Raw genomic sequence first — 27,897 nt, forward strand, 5'->3', positions numbered from 1 at the left:
AAAGTGACAGTCACCAAAATGGCACAATAAGGATCGAAGCCTAAAAGGTGCAGCTTCAAATAGCAACAAAACATTATATGTGGGGTATTTTGAGCTGAAACTTCACATAGACACACTAGGGACATCAGAGTATTGTTTCGCATCTTGTAAACAATGGGCATTATAGGCCCTTATCAAGAAAAGTAGCTTTTGTTACATGATAAAAAACACAACATACTTTGCCCATTACTCCTTAAAGAGATAGTTGTTGTGTCATCATTCACTCTTCCTCTGTTGTTTTCAAACCTCTTTGAATTTCTTTCTTCTGTTTAACAAAATATATTTTGAAGAATGTTGGAAACCAGTAGCCATTGACTGTCAGGGCATTTTTTTCCAGAATTGTTTAAATTATCATCATCTGTGTTTAAGAAAATGAAGAAAGTTTTAAAGGGTTGAAACCACTTAAGAGTGAGTAAATAATGAGTAAAATCTCATTGTTGGGTGAATGTATAAATACATCAGTGGATATAAAAAGACATGATAAGAATTGACATTTTATTGCACTTGAAATGTTGTTAAAATGCAACTTAAAAAATAAATATTTCCTGAAGAATTACAATAAGAAAAACACCTGTTAATGCATGCTCTTATTAAGATACTGCACAAACATATTGGCAATCTGTCCAATGTTCTCTGTTGGGTGCATCTTGGTGTAACTGATGAACTGACGTCTGAGTTTCCTCAGCTCCACCATGTTAAGACTTCTTGTGAGTTCAATGTATGAAAAAGGTTAAGGAAAATAAGCAGTTACAACAGTGTATGTTGCAGTGGCAATCAAACATGTCAGTTCAATGATCATCAAAGGGTCACGAAACACCTAAACACATTTTTTGAGCTGTTGACAGTTGTATATGTGTCCCACACTGCTAAAAACACTATCAGGACACATTTATTTCACTAAAAAGTAAAAATTGGTTGTTTTTGCGTTATTTTGAGCAAATTCATACTTCTGGTTTGAAACTAATTTTTGAAGCTGCGTCACGGCCATGAGACCTTAGCGTGTATTTCAGCGCATAGACTAGACGTCTGTACCTAAGAGTGCCTTATTACATCTCTGAGTGTGCTGCATTAATGCATGGGTAAGACTTGGTTCAAACAAATTAGCGCGCTCTATTGTGCAACTTCATTAATATTCATTAATGTAACCGTGTTTAGACGGCAGACAGACGCCACGTTGTGTTGCCAAACCAAGCGTGCAGTGTTGCTTTTATAATTTGAAGGTTTTGTTTTTATTTTCTCTCTATGAGAGCGCAGCTGGACTCATGTGTGGATTACAGTGCACGTGACGCTTGACAACAATACATGTCTAAGGAACATTGTTTACCCGAGAGCTTTTCTCATCTGCAAATGGTGAGATCCGGATTTGCTACTCATCTCCTCTTAATAAAGACACGGCTCTAGTTGGTGTTGATTGTCCTGTCTCTACAGATTTGGTAAGTGAGCGACCAGTGGTCTTTGTTTATTCAGATGGCAAAGTTAGTTCATATAGAACTAACTATTACACAGAGTGTAAACATGTTTACAAAAAAAAAATTGCATTAAAAATACACGCTTTTAGAGCAGTTCCTCGAATCAAATACCTCGTTTGTCACAAGGGCATGAATGAATCCCCTGAATGAAAGAGCCAAACTGCAGTTAAAGTCCACCATTTAATAATTTGGCAAATAATTCGATTACTGATGTCCAAGTAAATAATGTTACAGTCTTTCTCCCCTGTGTGTATAGCTGCATCCCAAATCGCATACTTATGCACTATTCTACCCCATTTTGTAGTATAAATAGTGTATGTAGAGCGTTCACACTGAAAAGTCTAAAAGTAAGTGCACTTTAATTACCTGGATGATGCACTCATTCAGCTGGTAAAATGAAGTGTGTAATGATGGACACTTCACACACTCAACAATCGCAGGATTGCTTACATAGCGGAAAGGGCGGAGCTATCGGGCGCACATGTTGGATAACTTTATTTATTTTGGATGGTGAAAGCAAAATTCTCCTACGAGAGTGATTATAGCGCCTCCCGATGGTGAATGCGGCAATACTCACGGCAGGTATTATCTGATAATTCGGTCGTTTATTTCACTGATTTGGCAAACGTCATTAGGGAAACGGTTTGAATTCCCGCTAAGTAAAAAAACATTAGTGTGCCATTTGGGACGACACTACATACATATACTGCTGAGTGTGTAAGTGCATAAGTATATAGTGCATGAGTGCATAGTGTATAGTGTGCCATTTGGGAAGCAGCTTGTGTACATTTTGACTGAAAATCAGCGTGTGCCCAAATCGACACTCCCATTTTTATGCAAATATTTACAGACCCTCCCTCTTTAGCTCCTCCAACACTTCCCCCTAAAGAGGGCTGGACACGCCCACCTTCCTGACTTTTTCCAAAGTAGAGGTGTGAAAACACCCTGCTGAAACAAGGGGCTTCATGGCCCTTTAACATTTATAGTGATGCAGGGCTTTTTTCTCTTTTTCATTAAGTGACAGCGTAGACATTTACAATGAAAAAAGTCTACACAATTCTTTTTTATTTAATAAATGAATACATAAATGTTCCACTCTTTGGACATTTAAGGGTTTTCAGACATCTTAAAAAAACAACTTCACGCAATTTGGCTGTTCATTTCAAAGATGTTTTGGGGGCCATTTGAAAACAGGTTTTAAAAAGCAAGCTTTCAAAAGCAAAACCATTATTGTTTGCAAGGCACATAATTCAGGACTTATAGTCGTTTACGTATACAACATTGTTGTCTATATGACTCATTCCAGAGTTGTGGGTAAATTTCAAATAGAGCAAATGTATAATTTACAGTGAACTGAAATCATAAATAATATAAAATAGTAAATATAACAAAGAACATTTGGTTCAGACCTTATTGTTGAGTAACTTTGCTTAATGCAAAATATTTCTGATTGAATTATCATGTTAATAATAAAAAACGAAGTCTGTACCTTGTTTTGTCAACAGTTAACTCCTTTTTTTGTTTGTTCCCATTTCTATGGTTACTTATTGGCTTATTGGTGATGTACACCTCTGTTTGCTTTTATTACTCGCCTCTTGCATTTTATAGCCTGAGAATTATTTCAGTTGGTTGGGTTTTGTTGTGATAATGTCCATGTGTCAATTTATCCATTTCTCCTGCATTTTCCCTCTTAACACAGTGATTTAGACCTTCTGAATAAATTAAAAAAAAAAAAGACTTTGTTCAGAATCTGTCAATGCAGTTACTTTTCAATCACAGTAATAAATGTCTAAATATATAAATGTACAAAATATTTCTCAGTTCTTTGTTTTTTTTCTTGTAAACCCAAATTTTTTTGAATGGTAGTCCAAGCTGAAGACCTTGCTATGACAACTAAAGAACAAGAATGAATTAACTTCTAATAATATTTATTTATATTTAAGAACGCTATTTTTTCAAATGGCCACCTGCACTAATCTTTCTCTCCATGTGTCTGAACACTAAAGCAGTTTCGGATTGCCAGCAAAATGCAATTGCATCAGAATGAAATGACATTCTTTGATGTTTGCATATTCGTTACATGCACATACGTCCAACTGGTTCAGTTTATTACTACAACACATCTTCAATTAGCATTAAACGGATCAACTTTCTGTCAGAAAATGTTTCAATCGAGCTTATTAAAATGCTAGGCTTGATCTTGGTTTAATGCTAAAACTATTTTTAATACTGTGGATACTACTTTGTTGTCAAGCTGGGAAAAAAGAGATATATATTTTTTAATTGAAGCATAAAAATATAGAAATATATATTTTAATTAATGTAAATTTACCAATAACTTTATATGGGAGCCATGGGAAAAAAGAGAAATTAGTTGAAAATGATCGGCTTATTGGTAATGGATTGAGTAAAAATAAAAAATCCATTAAGCTCTTGTCCAAATTTAAACTAAAATACTGTCATTTGGAGCATTTGTTTCTTCAGAAAATAACAATTGGTCAGAACAAGAAATATTTATAGCACATATATAATATATTACTACAAACAATATTAAGATTAAAATTTCATTTGAAGGTTGCACATAACATAGCACCTTTTAATTTAATGAAAAACTTGCTCTTTCACAACATTTCTATTTAAATTAAAGAATGTCATGAGTAGTTTAATTAGAAGATGAAAAAAAACATTTCACTCAAAATACAACTAATGTATCAATTGTCAAATTTGAAATAAAAATGAACAAGATGTGCTTCAACGGCAAAATGTCAGCTTTAATTTGAGGGTATTTACGCTTGTTAAGGGACCAAAAGTAATGGGACAATTGGCTTCTCAACTGTTCCATGGCCAATCTTATTCGTTTCATTTTAAATCCATTCTGTTGGTGTATAGAGCCAAAAAAGTTGGCTTATGTTGATGTCCCATTTTTTTTTGTATCTGACTGTATATTTATAACATTTTTATATACATATATGCACACACAGACTGATGCAAAAATAAAGGATATCTTTTCTGTGGCTCCAGGAATGGAAATGAGATCTCCGGGGACGCTGGTCTTCTGTGACTCAAGAACAGCCTAAGACATAAAAAACAACACCTACTTTTGATACTGACGGTAACGATGCAATCTATAAACACTAACCTGTGGGCAATGAACCTTAAAAAGTCTTTGAATGCTTCCTATTTTAACAGAACACAAAAGCTGAAGAGAATGAAAATCCTACCATTAGCACATCTTGAGTAACTTTGTCCAACTCGTACAGAAAGTTTGTGGATGAGAGTGGTTGCTGGAAAAAAGTGAAAACAGATTTTAATATCCATCCAAGAGCAATCAAAACATGCATGATAATGCTATTAATGGATTCTGAGCATGCTTACGCTCTTCGTGGACTGATTAGGTGGTGGTGCTTTTCTTTTAAATAGCGCATCACAGATGGCTTCAAATGGAAGCGAGTCGTCTTGCTGAATAGTAAAGAGGGGACTATCCCATCTATTTCTTGAATCAGGGGCTTCAAAACGCAGGATTAGCGCATCAAGGCTGTTGTTTAAAATCAGAAAAAAAATGTTAATGAAGGTAATATAATACAAAGCTTTATTTTAGAACTTTTTTGAATCATCAACTGAAACAAATCACCCTTAAAAATTTGGGAAGTATATGAAATGTATTAGGTGGAAATGCTCCAATTGATCAGCCGAAGATTGCTGTCGGCCGATAATCACATTTCATGACTTGATCGGTACTAGCCAATCTGGCCGATTTCATGAACCTATCACAGGTGTAGCAGAGGAAGATGCACAAGCACTCCTGTGTATTACACATAGCCTAAGCCGAAATAAAATGAATGCTTTGTTTTCTGTAAAGCTGCTTCTGGCCATGACATGTTCACACCTAAATGGTGGTTCATTCTCTAATCAAATGAAAGCAGAGGTGGGGTTTCCGCTGAGGTGACTGCAGTGTTTGTGTTGTTAAGATGACTATGAAGAATTTTGAAGATGGAGGAGAGACTTGTGGTTTCTGTTTTGAGTTATCCTGAGCTGTATGGTTCACAAATCTTGAATTTCAAAATATTATTAAATATCGTGTCTAGGGAGATAAAAAGCGAACCACGCTTGTTTTTTTCTTGTCAACAAAAAAGGCAGTGCACCTTAGATTTTTGGTATGTCAAGGCGCGTTGGGTGTGATCAGGCCCTTAAGGTTCATACTTAGAGGGAAAATGTGCTTAATGCACCATAAAGCTTGAAGCCTCATAACTGGAATTCGGTATTGGGCGATTACCATGACAAGGAATCTAAATTCTGTATCGGCTGCAAAAATCCTGATCGAAGCATTCCTAGTATTAGGTAACATTAACAATAAATGTACTTCTATTACTATTACTAACTAATGTTAGTTTCAACACTTACCAATACACAAGAAATTAAAATGCAAAACTTTAATTGGTAATATTTGTAAATGTATAAGGACTATAAAATTGCATGGAAATCTTTTACATTTTTATTTAATTTAGTTGTTAATAGTCCTCATTTTTGATTCAGTTGTTTTAAAATATAAATATAATAAAATAAAGCAAATGTGACAAACTTAAATAAGATAAAAACATAAATTTGTATTAACAAATAAAAGTCTAAAATAATTATATAATAAATACTGACATTCTGTGTTTTTTATAAGTGTCAGTGATATTAAAATAACACAGGGCTGATTTTTTTGATCACACATACAATACAAATTACAGTAAGAATGTGTAATATTATAAACTTTAAATAACTTCCTTCTGTAATATATTTCAACATTTTCTTTAAAAATTTTCATTTCTTATTATTGTCAATGTTGAAAACAGTTGTTCTGCTTTTTATTTGGAAGCTACCGAAAACACATTTGTTTCAGAAAACAAAGTTCAAACAAACATCATTTACTCAAAATTGATTTGTTTTTGTAAAACTGAATACAAAACCACACATTTGTCACACATTAGACAAACTGAAGGCCTACTTGATAATCAGACGTATCAATGACTTTCTAAAAAAATGTTCCTGACCCCAAAACTTAGAACATTGACTTAAACAATACAATACATGCTTACATTTCCTGAGTGTACTGAGAATCTGCCTCTCTGTCTTTATTCCATTCTGAGCTCAAGTCAGCTGACGTCAAAGAGTACACCTGCAGGAGTTATACAATTATAGCACCACATATAAAAAAGAAAGAAATAAATAAACATAAATGTTCTGCAGGCACGTTTTGAAGGTTTACGTACCAAGCAGTGAGGTGTTTGTGTATGTTTGATGAGACAAAACAGCTCATATCTGTAGCCTGGTATTAAAACACAAATGAATCATCAGTTTAGTAGCAGATGGATATAATCACATGCAATGCCAGCTGTTGAGGATCTGTATATCATCTCAATATCTCACTTCGAGGAACAATAACTTCTAAAGGTGAGCTCTAAAACACAAATAAACAAAACAGCAAAAGCACAGATGTTGTCATTCTTACCTTTAATGTAATTTAAGGAATCAAGAATCACAATGTCATCTTTATTGACTTTCCTATGTGCAAAGAGAGAGAATATAAAATGAAATCATTTAAACGGCTCATAGTGCTCTAAAAATGCAAGTGCATAATTACAATTAATGCACAATTATAACTATAAGAGTGTATTATTAAATTCATTATACACCCATATATGACCTTTAAAAGCATGTTCTGTTGACACGTAAACTTTCTTTGCAAATCATCCTTAAAGCTTTTCTTAGAATCTGTCATGTTGAAAACTTATATAAAATAAGACATATTTTAATATTGATGACAAGACCAGAAGCTAATTTAACTGGATAATAATGTTCATATACCACAGGCAGACAGATTTCTAATTTTCTTCAATTTTCTGCATCTCCAGCAACCATAGATTTATAGGGCACCTATGATGAAAATCATCTTTTGTAAGCTGTTTGGACAGAACTGTGTCCAGGCATAGTGTGTCCACTGTCATATTGGATGATATAACTCCAACAATGATATAAACCTTTTATTAAATTTCCTCAAGTTAAAATAGGATTCAAATCCTATTTAAAGGCCCACCGCAACCTGACATGGGAGTGTGGTTTTCTCGCCCGCCGAATTAATTGACAGGTGCCACATTTCTAAAATAACATATATACACGTCCACAGAACATTTTTGCAAATCAACAGGGATTAAAATTTCTGTTTCAACTCTATGTGATTTTCATACATTTTAAGTTTAAAACATTTTTAAAACAGAGCATGTTTGAAATAAAGACAGTAAAATAGCACATTTTTAACCGCTGTAATCCCCACAGCCATATAGTGTCAGTAAATGCTAATGTGTGTGTGTGTGTGTTTGTGTACTGCAGATGGCAAATGTGTGAGACTCATCATTTCAGAAGGGCTTGAATAAATTCCCCCACAAATACATTAAATAAACATACTTGATATTTTTGACTAATGAGCTGTATTTCAGCTTCATCTGAGTCTGTCTCTATCACTGACTGCTGTTTATCTGATGTAATGCAGAAGAAGCAGACACGCATGTAGAAGCAGTGGGCGGGGAGAAGCAGCTCATTTGCATTAGTTGCAAAGCCACAGGCTACCAAAAAAGCTATACTGCAATCAGACACCAAAATGGGCAGATTCTGGAGGCTATAATAAATAATCTGATGGATATTTTGAGCTGAAATTTACAGACACATCCTGGAGACGCCAAAGGCTCATCTTACATCTTGTAAAAGGGGTAAAATAGGTGACCCTTAAAAGTTCAGATATTTGTACTGGAAACCAAAAATGAAAATAAGATATTTTGCTCAAGTTTTGGATCTTTTTAAGGTCCATAAATTGTGGGAATTGTGCTGAAGAACTAAGGATTCTATTTCTGATCTTTTTCTTTTATTAATTTGTTTTTATTATTATTATTATTATTATTATTATTATTATTATTACAAATGCATGACTCTGTAATAGTGATACTTGCGTTTAATCAAAAAATAAATAAACAGGTTTTAAATAATAGCTCAATTTAATAAAAATCAAATACAAAATGGAATTAAATTGGCCATTGTGTGCATGTGTGTGAAAATGTGAGAGTGCATTTCCCAATACTGAGTTGCAGCTGGAAGGGCATCCGCTGCATAAAACATAATAGGTGGCGGTTCATTCCATTGTGGTGGGCCCCGATAAATAAGGGATTAAGCCCATCACTCTTCTGACCAGCTTTATGGAGATGCTGATTTGATTTTCCAGCAAGATTAACACCTTCCCAGACTACCAAAAATAATATAAGTCTTGGTATAAGGACCATGGTTTGCCTGTGTTTAACTGATCAGCAAACTTGCCCATCTTTAATCTCATAGAGAATCTATGGAATCTTTTGAAAAGGAAGATGTGAGACACCAAACCCAACAACACAGAAAAGTGGAAGACCACTATCAGAGCAACCTGGGATTCATAACACCTCAGCAATGCCACAGACTGATCGTCTCCATGCCACAGTTGGTTTTATATTCACATTTTGGATATTCTCTTTAATAATATAATTTCAGAAAAGTATTATTTTTTATTTAAAGTAGCTGAAGTCATATTGGCAGACAATGACTATCAAAGTACATCATTGTTCACAGTCAATTAAATAGTGCTGATGTTGTTTTGAGTAATATTTGCATGCGATTTCAGACTGAATAGTCAAAGTAGAGTTATAACCAATATGGGGACGTTTTAAATCGAATAATCAAATATAAAACAGACTTTACCAAGTGTTGAGTGCTTTACATGTTCATACATTTCATTAGTCCAATATTTCTGTCAAAATTTTTTTTATTATTATTTGTTTATGAGTTTTCATGATCTTTAATCAAAATAAAATAAATAGATAAATAAATAAGGTAACACTTTATTTTGATGGTCCATTTGAGTATTAGTAGACTGATCTTGCTCCTTCAACCAACATTTAACTGACTATAAGAAACTTTGCAAGTACATGTCAGCTTATACTAACCCTAACCCCGAGCTAACAGTTTACGTATAATCTAATGAGAATTAGTTGGCATGTAATGTAACTTAAAACCAACAAACACACCATCAAAATAAAATGTGACCAAATAAACACTTGAAATATATTAATGAGTATTATAAACCTATGTAATTTGAGTTTCACTTTTTGAATTGAATTACTGAAATGAATACATTTTTTTATTCTATTTATTGAGATGCAGCTGTTGATGTCAAAGCTAAATGAATACATGACACTTTACAAATATTTTACCCATTTTAATAATCTTGATTCTTCTTTATCACTGACATTATGTTTGAGTCTATTTCTTTTCTACACTTTTATCAGATTTATGAATGTGATATGACCAGATAAATCACCTCTCCACTTCAGCTCTCAGTGCTCCTCTCAGGTTCTTCTCCTTCTGCGAGTCTGAAAAACAATTCAAGAAAATACTCAAATGCAAAATGTAAAAGTTTTGCCATGTCAGCCCACTGTAAGCAAAACTAAAGATATGTTTGTAAGCAAAATGGGCCCACGAGCTTATTAATGTACTGAGATACACATATGACTTTAAATTATATTCAAATATTGCTGCCTGAACTCCGAGAAGCTTCTCACCTGCATAAACAGAGTTCTTGTCAATTCCTTGATCTTCATCTCCAACAATATGAACCTTTCTTCCTGTGTTTTGTGTGAAGTAGTCTCTGAGTTCCTGTGCTCGTCTGGTTTTACCACTGCACGGGTATCCACACATCAATATTAAAGGCATTTTAGCGCAAAAGAAATAAAAAAAACTAAAATCTATACCATGCTTATGTACACAGTAATGTTACACGGGAGATGATGTTCTTCTTCGCGCTCGTAGAATGTCGTAAGATTAGTGCGCTGCTGCCCTCTACAGGTCACTGGTGAAAAGGCGACAGATTTTTTTTTATTAGACAGTCGACGTATAATCACTGCTAAGGTCTTTGAAACCGATGCCATTACACTTTACATGTACTTACATTTATCTGAGTGATCTGAGGTAGGTGAATCAATTTATAGAGCCTACTGGGAAAGCTATGCCCCTGGGGATTTTTGGGAACTAGGAGTTCTGAGGTGAGTGAATATGTAAATATAAGTGTAAATATGATTTATTTGTCAAAATATTTTTAATTTAAGACATTTATTCATAAGAAATATTATTTGTCTATTTTTAATATGTTGTCAAATGTGGTTTGGGACTTGAAAGAAATACATTTACTTCAAATGTTAATCTAGTGCAGGGGTCCCTGCAGGGTTTAGCTCCAACTTGCCTCAACACACCTGCCTGGATGTTTCAAGTATACCCAGTAAGACCTTGATTAGCTTGTTCAGGTGTGTTCGATTAGGGTTGGAGCTAAAATCTGCAGGACACCGGCCCTCCAGGAACAAGTTTGGTGACCACTGATCTAGTGTGAGTGACGTGCTTTGCTACAATATTCAAATATACCAAACATTTTTGCAAAAATGTATTAAGTATATTTAGTGGTATAATTCCTGATGTTATGTTAAAATATGAAAATGATATTTTAAGATATAACCATCAGAATAAACATCCAGATGCTTTTTATTTATTTAATCTTATTATATTTTTGGCCAAACATTTTATTCACAAGTGTAAATTTTGTAAGTGTAAACCTTTCTTTCAGATTTTTCTTGAAGTTCTAAATCTTTATATGAAGCTGAAACTGTGAATCTGTTTAAAAGATAAATTTTGGTTTTGCTCCCTGGCATGTAATGTGATATAATGTAAATGTTTCATTTTGTTATAATAATAAAAAAAATTAAAAAATACATAGAAAAAGGAAAGCCCCACCCTTCAGCATCTTCCTGATCACTTCCTCACAACCTCCCCACACCCCCACCTCCACTGCAATGATGATTTCATGTTCATCCATGGTTTTATTTAGCTGCAAGTAGTTACCATGTTTTTAGTGCATTAATCATTTTTATAGTGTGTTTGGCATGATTCAACTTAAACTAGCTTAGCAAAATCATTGTAAACTTGTTTTACTACAAGTTTTAATACATGGTTATATACAATATTTTTTCTGTAGTAAAACGATGGTTAATTTTTTGTAAAGGACTGAACACTGAATGCAGACCTGGTCCAGATGCAATCTGAGCTGCATGTAAAGCCTTTTAATAAACTCACCTAACCCCACCCCTTACAGTGATGTCACTGGCTCCACTGAGTGCATTGTGTCTGACATTGCATCATTTCCAAACAGTTGTCACAGTTATGCCTAGGAGGAAAATCTATTCTTAGTAAAGAATGCAATAATAAGTTCATTTGTCAAGTGTCCCGGTCACAAAGCCTAATTACTCCTAGAGGAAAGTTTTATTGGGGTTCTATAATTGTTTCATTCAATGGAGGAAAACATTATCATTACCATATACATTTTGTATTCCGAATAAAATGTAAAGAGGTGCTCTTTAAAATTTTGCACAATATTTACCCCTGTAATGCACTCTTGTTCAAACATTGTGATGTTACTGATATTTGCACCTTTTGTAAAAATGAGTGTGATTTGTCACTTTTTTTTTTCATGCAATGTATCATCATTGTTTGGAATGATTTCAGTTCATATTGATTTGATATAAATGGTAATTTGCACTTTAAGGATGTTATTTGGGGTGACGCAGTGGTCCAGTAGGTAGTGTAGTGCTGTCGTCTCACAGCAAGAAGGTCGCTGGTTAGAGCCTTGGCTGGGTCAGTTGGCATTTCTGTGTGGAGTTTGCATGTTCTCCCCGCGTTTGCGTGGGTTTCCTCCGGGTGCTCCGCTTTCCCCCACACTCCAAAGACATACGGTATGAGGTGAATTGGAAAAGCTAAATTGTCCATAGTGTATGAGTGTGTATGGATGTTTCCCAGAGATGGGTTGCAGCTGGAAGGGGATCTGCTGCATAAAACATGCTCTATAAGTTGGCGGTTCATTCCGCTGTGGCAACCCCTGATTAATAAAGGGACGTATTAAAGGGATGTTATTTGTTATTTTAAGAAACAAAAACAAGTCAGAAACAGATTAACAGTGGTTTCTTAAAAAAAGCTGTTTTTATAGACTTCTTATGTGAAATAGAAACATGTAATTAACTCACTTAAATTAATTGATAATAAGAAATGTGCTTCTTTCTTGAGTAAATATGCAACTTGAAACTAACAAGTGATATTGATGATTTTTTTAAGTATGGAGATTTGCCAAATAAAAGACTTTATTTGATGTACCTTTTTTTAATTAAATAAAGTGATTTTGGGGGGAAGGGTGTGGAGGGAAGGGGTATAAATTCTTATTTTACCCTTTTAGAAAAGTTGAAAATCAGCAGAACATCTTATATTAATGCCATAAATGGCACATGTATTGCAAAAATAATATCTGACTACTTCTGTTTTCCAATACAAATGTCTAAACATATTTAAATCAAGATACATTTGCTCAAACTTCAATAAGATGAAATTTAAGCTAAGTCAGATAAGGCGTAAAAGAAGAACAAAAATAGTTTTCTGTTTGAATTAAGATTTTTCAGAGGAACATATAGATATTTGTTTGATGTAACCATAAAGTTGCAACATTTTGATCAATTTTACAAAGAAGACTTACATGTAAATGCATCTTTGATTAAAGAATCGTATAACAGTTGAACTAGAAATGACACAAAAACACTGAAGTAAACACTTATATGTCATATTTATATATTGATTAACATAAGTGCCGCATTCATAAATGTGCACAAACACACAGACACACACCACAAAACAAACACACACAGAGCTGATCTGAGGGTAAGCTGTATTGTAATAATGAATTTCAGTAAGCTTTATTGATGTTAATGTTGCATTATTGTTAATTTGTTTTTCTAAAATTGTCACAATATAATATTGTATTCTATTATGATTTATTGTACTGCCCTTGTGATAATTTGATATCCAAATATGCTAATATATGTTGATAGTGCTCATTGTAAATTACTTAAATTACTATCCAATGAGAGTTTTAAAGGTTAAGGTTCCTTACCTCTGTGTAGCAAACCCAAGGGAAGGATAAGCGGCTCTCAGTGGGAGCTTTTTACTGTAATTGGAGTATGATTCCACTGTTGTTTTGTTTCTATGAAATTTCTGCTTAGTCATAATTAAAAAAAAATCTTTAGGTGCAACTGATTACATCTGTAACTTTCCACAGTACAGGCATGATAAAGCAAAATGAGGCTGATTTGCAGTTTCATATTTATTTTTCAAAATACAGATTTGTTTAATAACTTACTTAACACATTCACTCATCTATTAATCAATTCACTCACTCATCCGATCATTCGGATATTCAGACAGACATCTGAATGCAAAATATTGATTTGCCTTCATAACATTTGACACTTTCTGCTGCCAAAATACATCATTAATAAGTCTATAACAAACATTAAAAGCAGACTTGCATATACATTTGGTACACAATGTTAAGGTTTGTCAATTTTATTACATTTAAATCCATTGCACTTTCGCTATAAATTTACTTTTTCAATTAAGTTTTTCATAAGCTTTACCATGAAGTCTTTATCCTGAAAAAAAAGAATAAATAAAATGCATCACAATTTACATTCAATTAACTATTCACATCCTGTTGGCCAATTCTTTAAATATCTCTCTAATCACCTGATTATAAACATCTCGTGTCCTTTTTGGATCTTCAAGCTGAGCCTGAAGAGCAATTTTCAGCATCTCCTGAGTGATGAGCTCCTTCAAATCCTCTGAACTCCCTGATTCTCCCATAATATTCCTATCTGGTTTTACGGGGAACGGGGAATCCTGGAGCTGGCTGTTTGAAATGCTCTTTTTGCCCATAAAATGACCTGAACAAAAGAACTCAATCGTTTAAGTAATGGTTTTCATTTTAATATAAAAATACACAATGAAACAACAACGTACCTGTTGCCCAAAGATTTCCACGTGGATGCACTTTTATTTTCGAAACTTTATTTCGCAGCTCCGTTAAATCGAGACTGACTGAAGTGCTCAGTGATACGTTGAAAAGCATTATGAGCGCGAATAACAATGTATATTTGCAATGTCCATCATCAGCCATCTTCTCAGGTAACTCTCGGCGGATTCCTCCGGTCAGATTGAGCTGGTTCTTCTGCAGGCTGTTTTTATACCCCCTCAATGGGGTGTGATGCCGGCGGGTTCTGAGGTCACAGTTTAGTCATTGAATGCACACAGAACGACAGCAAGTGTTTGGTCTGTTTGGATGAGGATGGGAAACGCTTTGTGACGTGCGTTGGCTGTGCGCGCATGCAGTTTAATGGAATTAATAGAATGGAAAATCGTTTTGAGGCGTCGAAATCAATCTTACATTTCAATAGTTATGAGTCGCATGTGTGAATATGTACCGTGGTTCTGAGGAACTATATGACTCATTGTTAATAAGATTTTACAGTAAAGTTTAATTTGGCTACATTAGTTCACCCAAAACTGAACATTTGTCATCCTTTACTAACTCTTTACTTGTTCCACCTGTCTGAGTTATTTCAAGAAGATATTTTTAATAAAAGGTGAAAACTGGCCTAACAATTTACTTGGATAGTGGGCTATTTGTTTTTTCTACTGTGGAAGTCAGTGGTTTACATGTATTTTTAACCCTTTAACTGCATGCTCTACCAAATGCTTAACCATATTTTGACTGTTTTACAAAACGGTTTACACTACACGGCAGTTTGTTTAAAAAAAAAAAAAAAAAAAAAAAAACAATCCCGTTGCACTACTACACTTGACTTTGTTTATTGTAAAAAATTTTTTTAATAACAATTACATAAAAAAACAATATAAACAATAAAAAAAACATCTTTTTAGTCCCTTTATTCATCAGGGGTCGCCACAGCGGAATGAACTGCCAGCTTATCCAGCATATGTTTTGCACAGCGGATGACCTTCCAGCCGCAACTCAGCTCTGGGAAGCATCCATTCAGCATGTTAAATGAGAATCTGAAATATTTGATGGCATACTTTAAAAAATAAAGATGATTTATTATTCAAAAACATTTCATTTTCATTGTTTTTAAATAAATTGATCGTACACTCTTACGTCAATTTTTCTGATTTTTCCTAGCATATGTATTCATTTTGGTACTTTACTATAAACCAACATATCTACCATTTGGTAGAGGTTGATATTTAAAAAAAATATGGGTTAAGCGTGCAAAAAAATAAAACTCTTTGCGGGCCAGGTAAAGGGTTAAAATATCTTTGTGTTGAACAGAAGAAACTGATAAAGGTTATAGTGAATAAAGGTTATTGTGAGTAAATTGTAATTTTTGGGTGAAATATGTGAATAATGTGTAACAAGGAAAAATAGGTTACAGGTCTGTTAGTGATTTTTTAAAAAGAACATTTACTCTCAATTTACTCAAATAGTTTCATACACTCATGGTTTTATTTTGTTATTTTGAAAAAAAAAACACACACACAAGAGGATATTTTAAGGGGATAACTTTCAAAGCAGGAAAAATATAGAAGTCAATGGCCACCATTTTTCAACATTATTCAAAATCTAATCTTTCATGTTTTTAAAAACAGGTTCGAAAGAAGTGGGAGTAAATTCTGTCAGAGTTTTCTTTTTTTTGGGTGATTTATTCCTTTAATTTTTTCAATTTACAATCAATACTACAACTTTTAAACTAACGCTGTATATTATGTAATGGACATGAGCTTATTATCTTGTAATGTTTGTGAAAGGTAGTTCTCCCCAAAATGAACTGTTATTCACCATTTAAGAATCACAAGAGATTTCAACCTTTTTAGAGGGTTTTTTTCTTCTTCTGTTGAACATATTATTTTTAAAAAAATATTTTGAAGAACTCTTGAGCGCAGACAGCTATTGACCTCAATTGGAGAAGAAAAAAAATGTTATGGAAGTCAATGGCTCCCATTTCCCCCCACTTTCTTCAATTTCTCTCACATGCTGTAAACAACAATAACTAATGAAACCATATTAGAAAGTGTTAACATTACTGAATACAATAATTAAGTTTTTGTGAACAATACCTAGCTGAATGATCAGATACTAATCTGAACCAGCTAAAATTACCATTTATTTAAAGAATATACCATTTTCTTTTTCTATAAAAAAATGTTTTTAATTCGATGTGCAAAACTCTCTCTTTATGACAATATAGCATTTTCATTGTACTAGCATACAGTTTTGGAATAAAATATAATTGTTTTTATTTTAAATTTGATATTCTCTGTCTGTTGTTTAAAAGATATGGCAGCGACTCCAAACATAGTACATTAATAATGATACAAAATGACTTTAAAAGAAAGAAACTAACACACTTTCAAAATTGGCTGAACAGTTTTATTCATTACAAAATTTGTAGCCTTTAAGAAAGAGTTAGACAGATGTATGGAGCACGTACAGCTGTAAAGTCAAATCAAACAAAAAACGAATTTGGTATGACATGGAAAAAAGGAACAAATACAAACTCATCCGGTACTTCTTGTGTTTGCACTGTCACTGAACAGAGAAAATGATAACTTGACCTTTATCTCTAAGAGCAAGTGCAGGACTTTCACAAAAATAAACAGCATAAAAACATGTCACAAAAGGGATGTGTGTTCCCTGACCGTGTTTCTCTTGAAATTCTTCATTCTCGGTGTACCAAAACAAACAGCCCCAGCAAACAGAGTACAGCATACTGTCGAAATGAACAAAAAACAAGAGTTAGACCAAATGCAAAGTAGGACATTATTAATTCAATATTTCAAAGTATACCTTAAATTTGGGGTAGTCGTTCATCAAAATTGTCACAATTCCGATGTAAGGCACAAACCTGTCAGAAGAAGAGATAAAAAAAAATTTCCCCAATGGAATGAAAAAAAACAAAACAAAAAAAAACAGTCAAACACTGCATCCCAAATAATACATTATACACTATACACTGTGTACTTAAGCACTTAACTGCTCAAAAGCGTACTATATGAATTAAGTGTTGTCCCAATTGGAACAATTTTGGTATTGGAATGTATTTTTACTAATAAGAAATTCAAACCATTTCCCAGATGACGTTTGACAGCTACAAAAATAGTGAATTCAGGGCTCGAAATTAACCTTAGTGCTTGATGGCACTGGTGCTCCTAACTTTAAAAATGTAGTCGCACCAAACAAAATTTAGCTGCATTAACAGAGAATTACATATTAACAGATTTATTCCATTTAAAATCAACACTAATCGAATCTAATTATCTGCTGTTACCTGCAAACTCAATCTCACCGGCTTTACAGTGAATGCTTTAGTCATTTTCATAGTGGACTTTAACCAATAGAAGTCTTTTATCCACTCTTCAAAAAGTGTAAATGGTGGATAAACATTCACCACATGATCACTAATCAGATGTAGAATTATTTGTAACTTTAGGTGGTTTTTAAAACAAAATCTGTCAGTGTTGTTTCCTTTTCTCATCTTCAGCTTACATTTTCCCAGTTGTAACTCCCTGTCATCTGTTGGCAGAAGGCGTTGACTAAGTGATTGACAGCTGATATTAACCAATCCATTCGAGTTCAATTCTAGAGCTGTGGGCCAATCAGAAAAGCTTATGCGACCAAAATGGTTGCAATGTCGGGCCTTGGAATGTGATAAATACTACTAAATAGTACCTACCCTGAGTACAACCGCATTCACCATCAGGAGGTGGCATAGTCACTTACGTCAGGGATATCAAACTCAATTCCTGGAGGGCCGAAGCCCTGCACAGATTATTTCCAACCCTGCTCCAACACACTTACCTGTAGGTTTCAAACAAGCCTGAAGGACTCAATTAGTTTGATCAGGTGCGTTTAATTAGGGTTGGAACTAAACTGTGCAGAGTTGCAGCCCTTTTGGAACTGAGTTTGACACCTGTGACTTACGTAGAAGAAATTTGCTTCACAATCCAAAATAATTTAAGTAATTCAACGCAAGTGTTCGATTGCTCCGCTAGGGATGTCACAATACTGGAATTTGGTACCTATGAATACTGATATTTTAAAAACATCAATTTCCAACTAATATTTGAGTGCTGTTGAGCATGTTCTTAAACGTTGCTGATTTGCCATTGTGTTCACATACACAACAGAAATTACTGTGATGGGCCGTGACGGTCATCAGTACACCAAACTCTTAGTATAAACACAAATACAGGCACACTGGAGCGTTTCAAAGTCACATTGATTAGCTGGTTTGTCTGTAAGCTGTTATAAGAGTGATCCGCTGATGAATCGCAGCTTTAAAATGCTCCATTAATTAAGGACAATTAAGGACATTTCTGTTGAGCTGTGTTTAATAATGTGCTCAACAGCTCTGAAATGCTAGTGGGAAATTAATGACTTTAAAATGTTTGTATCGATTGGTACCGAATTCTAGTATCGAAACAACTCTAATCTCTGCCCCTTCCACTTGGTAAGCAAAGCTGCAGCCGATGAGTGATGTTAAAGAACTGCATCATATGGGTACAGTGCACTTGAATATTTAATGAATATTTGACTAAATATAAAATGAATATTTTAGTTTGAAGGCACTATTTGTACTATTTACACTTCAAAATGGTGTAGAATAGTGCATAAGTATGCAATTTGGGATGCACCTAAACATCTGAACAATACAAAAAAACAGCATATTGGGTTTTGATCTTACCCTCTTGCTCTGCCCACCACATCCTTCTTCTCCAACCAGTGCTGTCCTTGCTTATAAAGGCCTCTGTCATCCACTGAATTATTGTCACCTTTTGTCAAGAACTTGATATCGCCATTTTCTCTGAAATTAATATGAATGAATGTTACTGGAAAGAACAAAGCATGAAAACCAATCAAATTACACACATCATGATATGCAACAATACTACATACAACTATAATTAAACTGACAGGAATGCAAACTCATTAGGGGTTAAAAAGGGTGACAGATGTGAGTCTTCCACCCCCTGTTAAAAAAATGAGCAGATGTGCAGCTTTGTTGTTACGTCATTGTTTTTCCACTGGTGTTAGCTACTTTCAAAGCAAACAATACAAGAAAGCCCTTATTTGTTGCTTAGAAACGGTCGTGTTAAAGGGTTAGATCACCCAAAATTGAAAATTATGTCATTAATTACTCGGCCACATGTCGTTTCAATCTCCTGAGACCTTTGTTTATCTTCAGAAACACAAATTAAGATAGTTTATATGAAATCCGAGAGCTCTCTGATCCTCCATAGATTGCAACAGTCCCAAAATATTAAAAGTACAGTTGTAGTCAAAATGATTAGCCCCCCTGTTTATTTTTTACCCAATTTCTGTTTAACAGGGGGAAAGATTGTTTCAGCACATTTTTTAACATAATAGTTTTAAAAACTTATTTCTAATAACTGATTTATTTTATCTTTGTCATGATGACAGTAAATATTTATAGTAATATAGTATACACTAGATATTTTTCAAGACACTTCTATACAGCTTAAAGTGCCATTTAAAGGCTAAACTAGGTGAATTAGGTTAACTACGCAGGTTAGGGTAATTAGGTAAGTTATTGTACAATGATGGTTTGTTCTGTAGACTATCAAAAAAACATTAGCTTAAAGAGGCTAATAATTTTGACCTTAAAATGTTTTTAAAAAATTTTAAACTGCTTTTATTCTAGCCGAAATAAAACAAAAAAGACTTTCTCCAGAAGAAAAAAAAATATCAGACATACTGTGAAAATGTCCTTGCTCTGTTAAACATTTGGAAAATATTTTAAAAAGTAAAAAAAAAAAAAGATTCATAAGAGGTTAATAATTCTGACTTCAACTGTACAAAAACATCATCAAAACAATCCCTGTAACTTCATTGGCACTTGGTGTGCCAAATTTATTTTGGAAAAGTGTTGCGTGCCTATATCTTCTCCATCAGCTCAGGTCAGTGTGCGCATTTACTATGGGCAGTACAGTGATTTAGCCATTAGCGTCAACAGCACAATATTTCAACGTCTTTAAAAGGATAGTAAATGCACAGAAAATCTTGGTTTGATATGGAAAACAATGGCAAACAAAGTTTTTTTTTTTCAGTTTTAATGGCACACAAAATTGTTCACAATTGTTCTAATTTAAAAAAGCAATCTTGCAAATATTTTCTACTGGAGATTCTCTTGTCCTAAAAACAAAACGAAATGAAATAAAACAAAACATAACAAAACCAAAGTACATACATTATAGGAACAGCATTACAGAAAATTTTGGCCATTTGAAAAACCTTGACTTTTCCAAACCACACTACAACTTGAAAGCGGTTATCATCCCATGCCTATTTGACAATATTTTTGGTTGCTTTTCTGGACTTTTTTTTAACCAGGGGTCTCTTGAATTGAATCTAAAATATCTTAATTTGTGTTCTGAAGATGAACAAAGGTCTGAGGGGGTTGGAGCAATGGTTAGAAATTAATACCAGAATGTTTACTTTTAACTGAACAAACTGAATAATTCATATTGACTAATTAGTATAGAAATATAAGCTAAAGCTTGAGTACAAAATTAAATCATAAATCAAAATCAGAGAAGTCAGAATTATTAGCCCCTTTTGAATTTTTTTCTTTTTTAAAATATTTCCTAAATTATGTTTAACAGAACAAGGAAATTGTCACAGCATGTCTGATATTTTTTCCTCTGCGCACACGTGTGTGTGTGTGTGTGTGTGTGTGTGTGTGTATTATATATATATAAAAAAATTTCATAATAATCTTCATTATTTTACATGCAGGACGAAAAATAAATCACTTCAACCTCTGTGGAAAAGATTTCAAGTAATGTGCACTGTAAAAAAATGCTGGGTTTCTCACAATTCCTTTATGTTTTCCCAAAACAAATCAATTAGGTTAACTTAATTGTTTTTTATAAATTTAAGAGAATTGAACATAAAACAATTAAGTTGTCCCAAAACAAATAAGAACTGTGTTGTTTCAACTATTAAATAAGTAGTTTAAACATGCACACTAGCCACTTTTTGAGTGTGGGTGAGATTAGTTTAAAGGGATAGTTCACCCAAACAAGTCATTTACTCACTATTAACTCACCCTCAAGTGGTTCCAAACCTTTATTTATTTTATTCGTTGACATCCATAGCAGGAAATACAAATATTATTAAACTTTTATGTGTTTAACAGAAAAAAATAAACTTTTTTAAAATTAAATTTGTTTATTAGCATTTTATTTTAAGTGAAGGGTGAGTAAATGATGAGAGGATGAAGGGAACTACCGCTTTGAGCGCATTGATACTGTACTGTTTTGTCCCACATAAATGCCAGTCTTTGACGGGTTCTTCACAGAGCCCCGTTTTGGATACAAAAATGTCAAATTTCATAATTTTTAATTTGCATCCCTCTAATGGAGTGTCACTCAAAGAACAAACAAAAACAAAAGCATTCACTTTCTAATAAAGTCTACTGGAATGCAGTTAAACTGACCATATGATTTTATTTATGAGGGCAAATAAAATTTTAATATGGGCTTTAGTTTTTAATATTTCTAAGATTTATTTAAGTTATACCACACAGGCTATAGAGCTGCTTTAATAAAAAATGGTGACAGTGCAATTGCAAATGCGATATTGATTTCATCCAACAGCTGAACAAAGTTAGTATTGAGTGAGATACATTTTAGAGACAATGTTATCCGTTTCTCTTCTCCTGTTTTCGCCAATGAAAAAAGTTGTAAACAAAATCGGAGCAAAACATTTTTGTGTATCAGAGCAACTCTATGGTATAGTTTTGTTTGTATAATTTTGCAACTTAATCTATAGTTGAATTAATTGAGTGAACCAACGATGCAACAATCCAATCATAAACACAATTACGTGCTTTGTTTATAATGAATGAGCTGTTTTTAAAGAATCGTTTAAATAAATATATGAACCACTAAATAAGAGAAACCTGACACCACCTAGTGATGGTTTTATGGTCATATTTTTATGGTACAGTATTAGCACAAAAACAAATTATTATTTATCAATATCAAAAAAAATTATCAAAGAAATCTTTTGTTAAGTTTAAATATTATGATTTTCTTTGAGGATACTTTCACAAAACTATTAGAGAAAGTATCATAACTTCCTCCAAGCTAAACTCTTGTATGCATCTATTGTTAACACGCTTTCATTCTGGAATCATTTGCATTGTTAGTGATCTTGCAAGCATACTTACTTTTCGTGAATTTTTAGGACTCTGTGTACAATGGGAATTTCTCTTCCCTCAATCCTGAACACAACAATCTCTCCAACTCTGATTGGATCTTCCACACGATTTGTGAGAAAGAGGAGGTCTCCTCTGTGAAATGCAGGCTCCATGCTTCCACTACAGAAATAAGCATAATAATAATTATATTTCACTTCAGTAGACAATAATTTGACACTAAAAATATAATTTAATACCAAACGTAAATGTATCATCGTCAATTCTTAAACTAGTTTTGAATTTAGTCAGTGTGATAAACTGTGTGTTAATACTTTGAATAATTTTTTACACTCAAAGTCTGATATGCAAATTGAACTCATAGGGCTGCACAATACAGTGCATCCAGAAAGTATTCATAGCACTTCACTTTTTCTACATATTTATGTTACAGCCTCATTACAAAATATTTTAAATTCATTTATTTCCTCAAAATGCTACACACAATACCCCATGATGACAATGCGAAAAATGATTATAAAAATTATAGCAAATTTATTAAAAAATTAAAAACCTGAAAAATCACATGTACAGAAGTATTCACAGCATTTGCCATAAAGCTCTAAATAGAGCTGAGGTACATTCTATTTCCACTAATCATTCTTGAGATGTTTCAGCAACTTAATTGGAGTTCACCTGTGGTAAATTCAGTTGATTGGACATGATTTAAAAAGGCATACACCTGTCTATATAAGGTCCCAGGGTTGACAGTGCATGTCAAAGCACAAACCAAGCATGAAGCACAAGAAACATTCAAATCAGAAACATTTCCATTCCTACTTGTCTTCCTCGCGATGAAAGTGTAGGGAAAATCTGATACATGGGGGTATTTTGTTTGCAAAGATTATAGATTTAAAATTTTCAGATAATGGTTTTGCAGTGGCTTAAAGTGAAACTACTGTAGGGGGGGTGAGTATGAGTTCATCAGACGCTGGATTTGAACCAGCAAGTTCATGCTCGAATGTGTCAAAACATGTTGCCATGCGTCTTACGAGCTACACCACTCACGCTGTTAAAGCCGCTTTTAAAATTTTTACAGCTTTACATCGCACTATTTCTTTTTTTAATCTACTCAGTGTGATGTTCAGACCCAACTGTGTTAACCGCATCAGCTAAACTCTCCCACTTTTTTTTTTCTCTTCGTTTTTTACTGCGTATGCACAACATTTACAGCTTTGTGCGTACACAATGTTTTAGTATGATTTCTACGCAAGTCTTCGTACATGAGGCCCCAGGACTCTTCCTAGAGCTGGCCGGCCATCTAAGCTGCATGATTGGGGGATCCCTTAGTCAGGGAGGTGATCAATAACTTGATGGTCACACTGACTGAGCTATAGCATTCTTCTGTGGAGAGAGGAGAACCTTACAGAAGGACAACCATCCGAGCAACAATCCACTAATCAGGCCTGTACGGTAGAGTGGCCAGACGAAGGCCACTCCCAACCAGGAAATTGCCAAAAGGCACCTGAAGGACTCTCAGAACATAGGAAACAAAATTCTCTGGTCTGATGAGGCTAAAATTGAACTCTCTGGTGTGAATGCCAGGCACCGCTCATCACCAGGTTAATACCATCCCTACAGTGAAGCATGGTGGGGGCAGCATCATGCTCTGGGGATGTTTTTTCAGCAGCAGGAACTGGAAGACTAGTCAGGATAGAGGGAAAGATGAATGCAGCAATGTACAGAGACATCCTGAATGAAAACCTGCTTCAGAGTGCTCTTGACCTCAGAACGGGAGACTTTTCCAGCAGGACAATGACCCAAAGCACATCACAAACATATCAATGGAGTAGCTTCACAACAACTCAGTGAATGTCCTTGAGTGACCCAGCCAGAACCCAAACCTAAATTCTTTTGAACTTCTCAGGAGAGATCTGAAAATGGCTGTACACCATCACTTCCCATCCAACCTGATAGAGCTTGAGAGCTACTGTAAAGAGGAATGGGCAAAAATTACCAAAAACAGGCATTCCAAGCTTGTGGCATTATATTCAAAAAGACTTGAGGCTGTAATTGCTGCCAAAGCTGCATCAACAAAATATTGAGCAAAGGCTGTAAAAAGTTATGTACATGCGATTTTTCAGTTTTTTTTATTTGTAATAAATTTGCAACAATTTCAAATAAATCTTTATTCACATCGTCATTATGGGGTATTGTGTGTAGAATTTTGAGGAATTAAATAAATATAATCCAATTTGGAATGAGGCTGTAACAAATAAAATGAGGAAAATATATGGCCAAGTGTTCATTCGCAATAATCACATAGCAGAATATTCAATGTTAGGTTTGTATTATAATTTATCATTTGCATGTGTTTTAATGCCTGTAATTGGATAATGACATTAAAAGCATTCAGGAATAAAAAAAAAATTACCTTTTGTGATTTTAACAACAAAACTCTTTTTTTAAATTGTATATTTTTCTTAATTTGCATTTATAGATCGTTATGCATGAAAATACTCAGAACACATGCAAAATACATAAATGCACTGCAAATAATACAGACTGAAAAAAAATCGTAAAGGGACCTAAAAAGTTATAAACTGTTTTTAAGATTTTTAGGGATATGCACTCCCTCAGCAGAATCATCCCAATCGATCTCACATTATACATTCTTCCCAAATAACGATATATAAAGTTATCTGGTGAAATGTATTTACATCGCAATGTATATAGCAAAATAAAAAATAATTAATGCAATGCTAAATTTTCCAATATTGTGCAGCCCTACTGTAAAGTTAACATAATACATCTTTCTAAAATCAGTTACTTTTCTGCAGATATGTCCTTTAATGCAGCAAGCTACATGCATGAAGAAACTGCAAATATAATTAATTTCTTTCCTAGTTTGTTTTTGCTATTAACCCATAATGACATTTTGGCTTTTAGTTTCTTAAATAAATAAAAATGAGCTTTAATATTCATAAAATTACTACCAAGTACAACAATGGATCAGGTACACCATAAGAGCAAGATCACATTACCTGAGAACAACAACAATCGGACTCTCACTTCCAGTTACAACCATCAAGCCTTTCCAAATCATCAAGGCTGAAGATACAATCATCCCAAAATTCAGCACCTGATAATAAAGCTGAAAGACAAAAGGCATGATACTCAGAAGCCTATTTCTGTCTCCAGGCATCATTTTCTCATTCTTAGTGAGATTAAGTTTTTTTGTTTGCAAAGATTATATATTTAAAAATTTAAGATTAATGGTTTTGCAGTGGCTTAAAGTGAAACTACTGTATAACAGTTAACTTTAGCAGGGAACAACAGAATAGCAGCTGTTACAAAAAGCGACTTCCGTTTATATTAGTTTCTCTACCTGCACAAAACAGCATTATATATCAAGTCATTCAAACCATTTTGGATAAGTACAACTCAATATAAAGAGCACTAATGGAGAATATATATGTGTGAAACGTTAAAGCCGCTGTCATACAGGCTGACGTGTAGTAAAGAGTGTGGAGGAAGCGCCGAGCTAACCGGCTAAATAAACACATACCTGACGCTTATTCATTCGCCGTACATCGTCGAGAAAGTCTAATGATAACATGTTGTCTGCAGATTAAATATGACTGGTAAAAGTCAATCAAAACAATTGCAAAATTTAGATTTTGTTGCAAACGCTTTGCCGCTACTGCTGTAGTTAGCGGATACGCGGCGGCTCTTCTGGTTGCGTTACTTCCGGTAAGAGAAAGGAGGGGTGTTGGGTGACACCAGTAGAAAGGTGGCAATGATGGGTTATCGTTTCTTTTTCAAACAGAGTTTCTTCCATGGCACGTTAGATAAACCGTTATCAACACATTATATACACAATATATGTTATTGAGATATTAACTATTCAGCTCTCACTATGTATTTCAGTATGTCTAATAGTTATTCATTAGGTATAATTTTTGGTTTTCTTAGATGCTATACCAGTTCTTAATTTGACATTTTTACATAATAAAAATGTACTCGTTTTTATTTATTCCGCACTAGTATTTATTGATTAGGTATTAGTGCTTATTTATTAAGGACCTGTGCCTATAGATTTTTGTCTACATCTAAGCTACATTATTTGGAGTGATGGGTCCCTGAGAAGCATGTTTTATTACTTTTTGTAATTTTTTGTAAAATTGTATAATTATTTATTATACAATTTGAATCGGACCAGTGAAAATTTTGTTTTGTGTGAAACGGCCAGTAACTATTTAAATAAATGCCATCTATCAAATTATCAGCCCAAATTAGTAATAATTAGTCCAATAAGTACAAATAGCTAAATTCTTATAAAATAACTGTCTAACAGTAGTGATGAATATGATCCTGATGTGAACTAGTCAAAATGTAATAGTTGAAATCTCAATGACAGATCTAGGTCACACTTTATTTTAAAGTAGCCTACAGTTTTCAGTATTAATAAACCATTAAATATGAACTTTGTCTTGTAATTTGCTGCTTATTAATAGATACTAAGGTAGTTTCATATTAGAGAGTCATTGAATGTAATGTAATTAAGAACTAATAAACATCTAATAACCTAATATTAAGCAAGTAGTAATAGTACCTAAAGTGTTACCCTAGATCTCTTTAGGCAAAAAAGGTTAAGGTAATGTAAAAATGAACATTGAAGTACGGAACATACCAGTATCTATTTAATTGGTACTAGTGCAAGTCCCAGTAGCTTATGAATAAGTACTAGTCCCATTTTATAGATACCCTTACCCTTAAATAACTAATAATCTAGTAGCTGATGAATAAGTACTTGTAGCATAAAAAACTGTATGGTTTATAGATTTTAAACATGTTTAAAACAAGCTTGTTATAAAAAAAAAGGCGAGCATGCATTAATAAAACTGTAACAGTGCAAATGTACCCTGGCTCTTTTGTATAGGCTTTCAGGTGAGTTCTGTGGTCCATTTCCTCTAAACATTTAGTCAAACTAAACAAAACACATTTCAGGAAAGTCAGAATTTAAATGTCTCACACATAAACATTTAATATCAATTTAAACCTTTATATCATTTTTATTCTAGTTTTAACATGTAATCTATAAAACATACTTGTTATTTTCCTGCTAATAACTATTCATGAGACACTGGAACTAACTTGATATTACAACACTACATATTATAGAACATTTTTTGTTATAATAATTATGAAACACTAGTAGTAATGTTGTA

The 27,897-nt window shown here is 33.6% G+C and overlaps 4 protein-coding genes across 5 annotated transcripts in view; all 4 read right to left on the reverse strand.

Annotated features, from left to right (window-relative positions):
- The window catches only part of znf592 (zinc finger protein 592), an 81,213-nt gene that overhangs the window by 39,818 nt on the left and 13,498 nt on the right, over positions 1-27,897 (reverse strand). The window lies entirely within an intron of this gene.
- kti12 (KTI12 chromatin associated homolog) lies at positions 521-10,389 on the reverse strand. The gene is made up of 9 exons (NM_001126418.1): positions 10,130-10,389; positions 9,889-9,940; positions 7,003-7,055; positions 6,764-6,819; positions 6,590-6,669; positions 4,884-5,043; positions 4,730-4,792; positions 4,513-4,581; positions 521-757 (listed from the first exon to the last, which is right to left on the reverse strand). Exons 1-9 carry the CDS (start codon positions 10,278-10,280, stop codon positions 614-616), a joined length of 828 nt encoding a protein of 275 aa, NP_001119890.1. The 5' UTR covers positions 10,281-10,389; the 3' UTR covers positions 521-613.
- nmba (neuromedin Ba) lies at positions 13,741-14,646 on the reverse strand. Of its 2 annotated transcripts, XM_087292716.1 has the most exons (3): positions 14,451-14,646; positions 14,178-14,374; positions 13,741-14,083 (listed from the first exon to the last, which is right to left on the reverse strand). In XM_087292716.1, the coding sequence occupies exons 1-3, from the start codon at positions 14,605-14,607 to the stop codon at positions 14,027-14,029; spliced, it is 411 nt and encodes a 136-aa protein (XP_087148842.1). In that variant the 5' UTR covers positions 14,608-14,646; the 3' UTR covers positions 13,741-14,026.
- Positions 16,862-26,402, reverse strand: sec11a (SEC11 homolog A, signal peptidase complex subunit). The gene is given in 6 exon segments (NM_001002521.2): positions 16,862-17,215; positions 17,293-17,350; positions 19,190-19,309; positions 22,700-22,849; positions 25,711-25,820; positions 26,235-26,402. Coding segments are annotated over 6 exon segments (540 nt in total). The 5' UTR covers positions 26,286-26,402; the 3' UTR covers positions 16,862-17,164.

Source organism: Danio rerio, chromosome 18 (genome assembly GCF_052040795.2).
Source record: "Danio rerio strain M-AB ecotype USA chromosome 18, GRCz13ab, whole genome shotgun sequence".
NCBI classification, from domain to species: domain Eukaryota; kingdom Metazoa; phylum Chordata; class Actinopteri; order Cypriniformes; family Danionidae; genus Danio; species Danio rerio.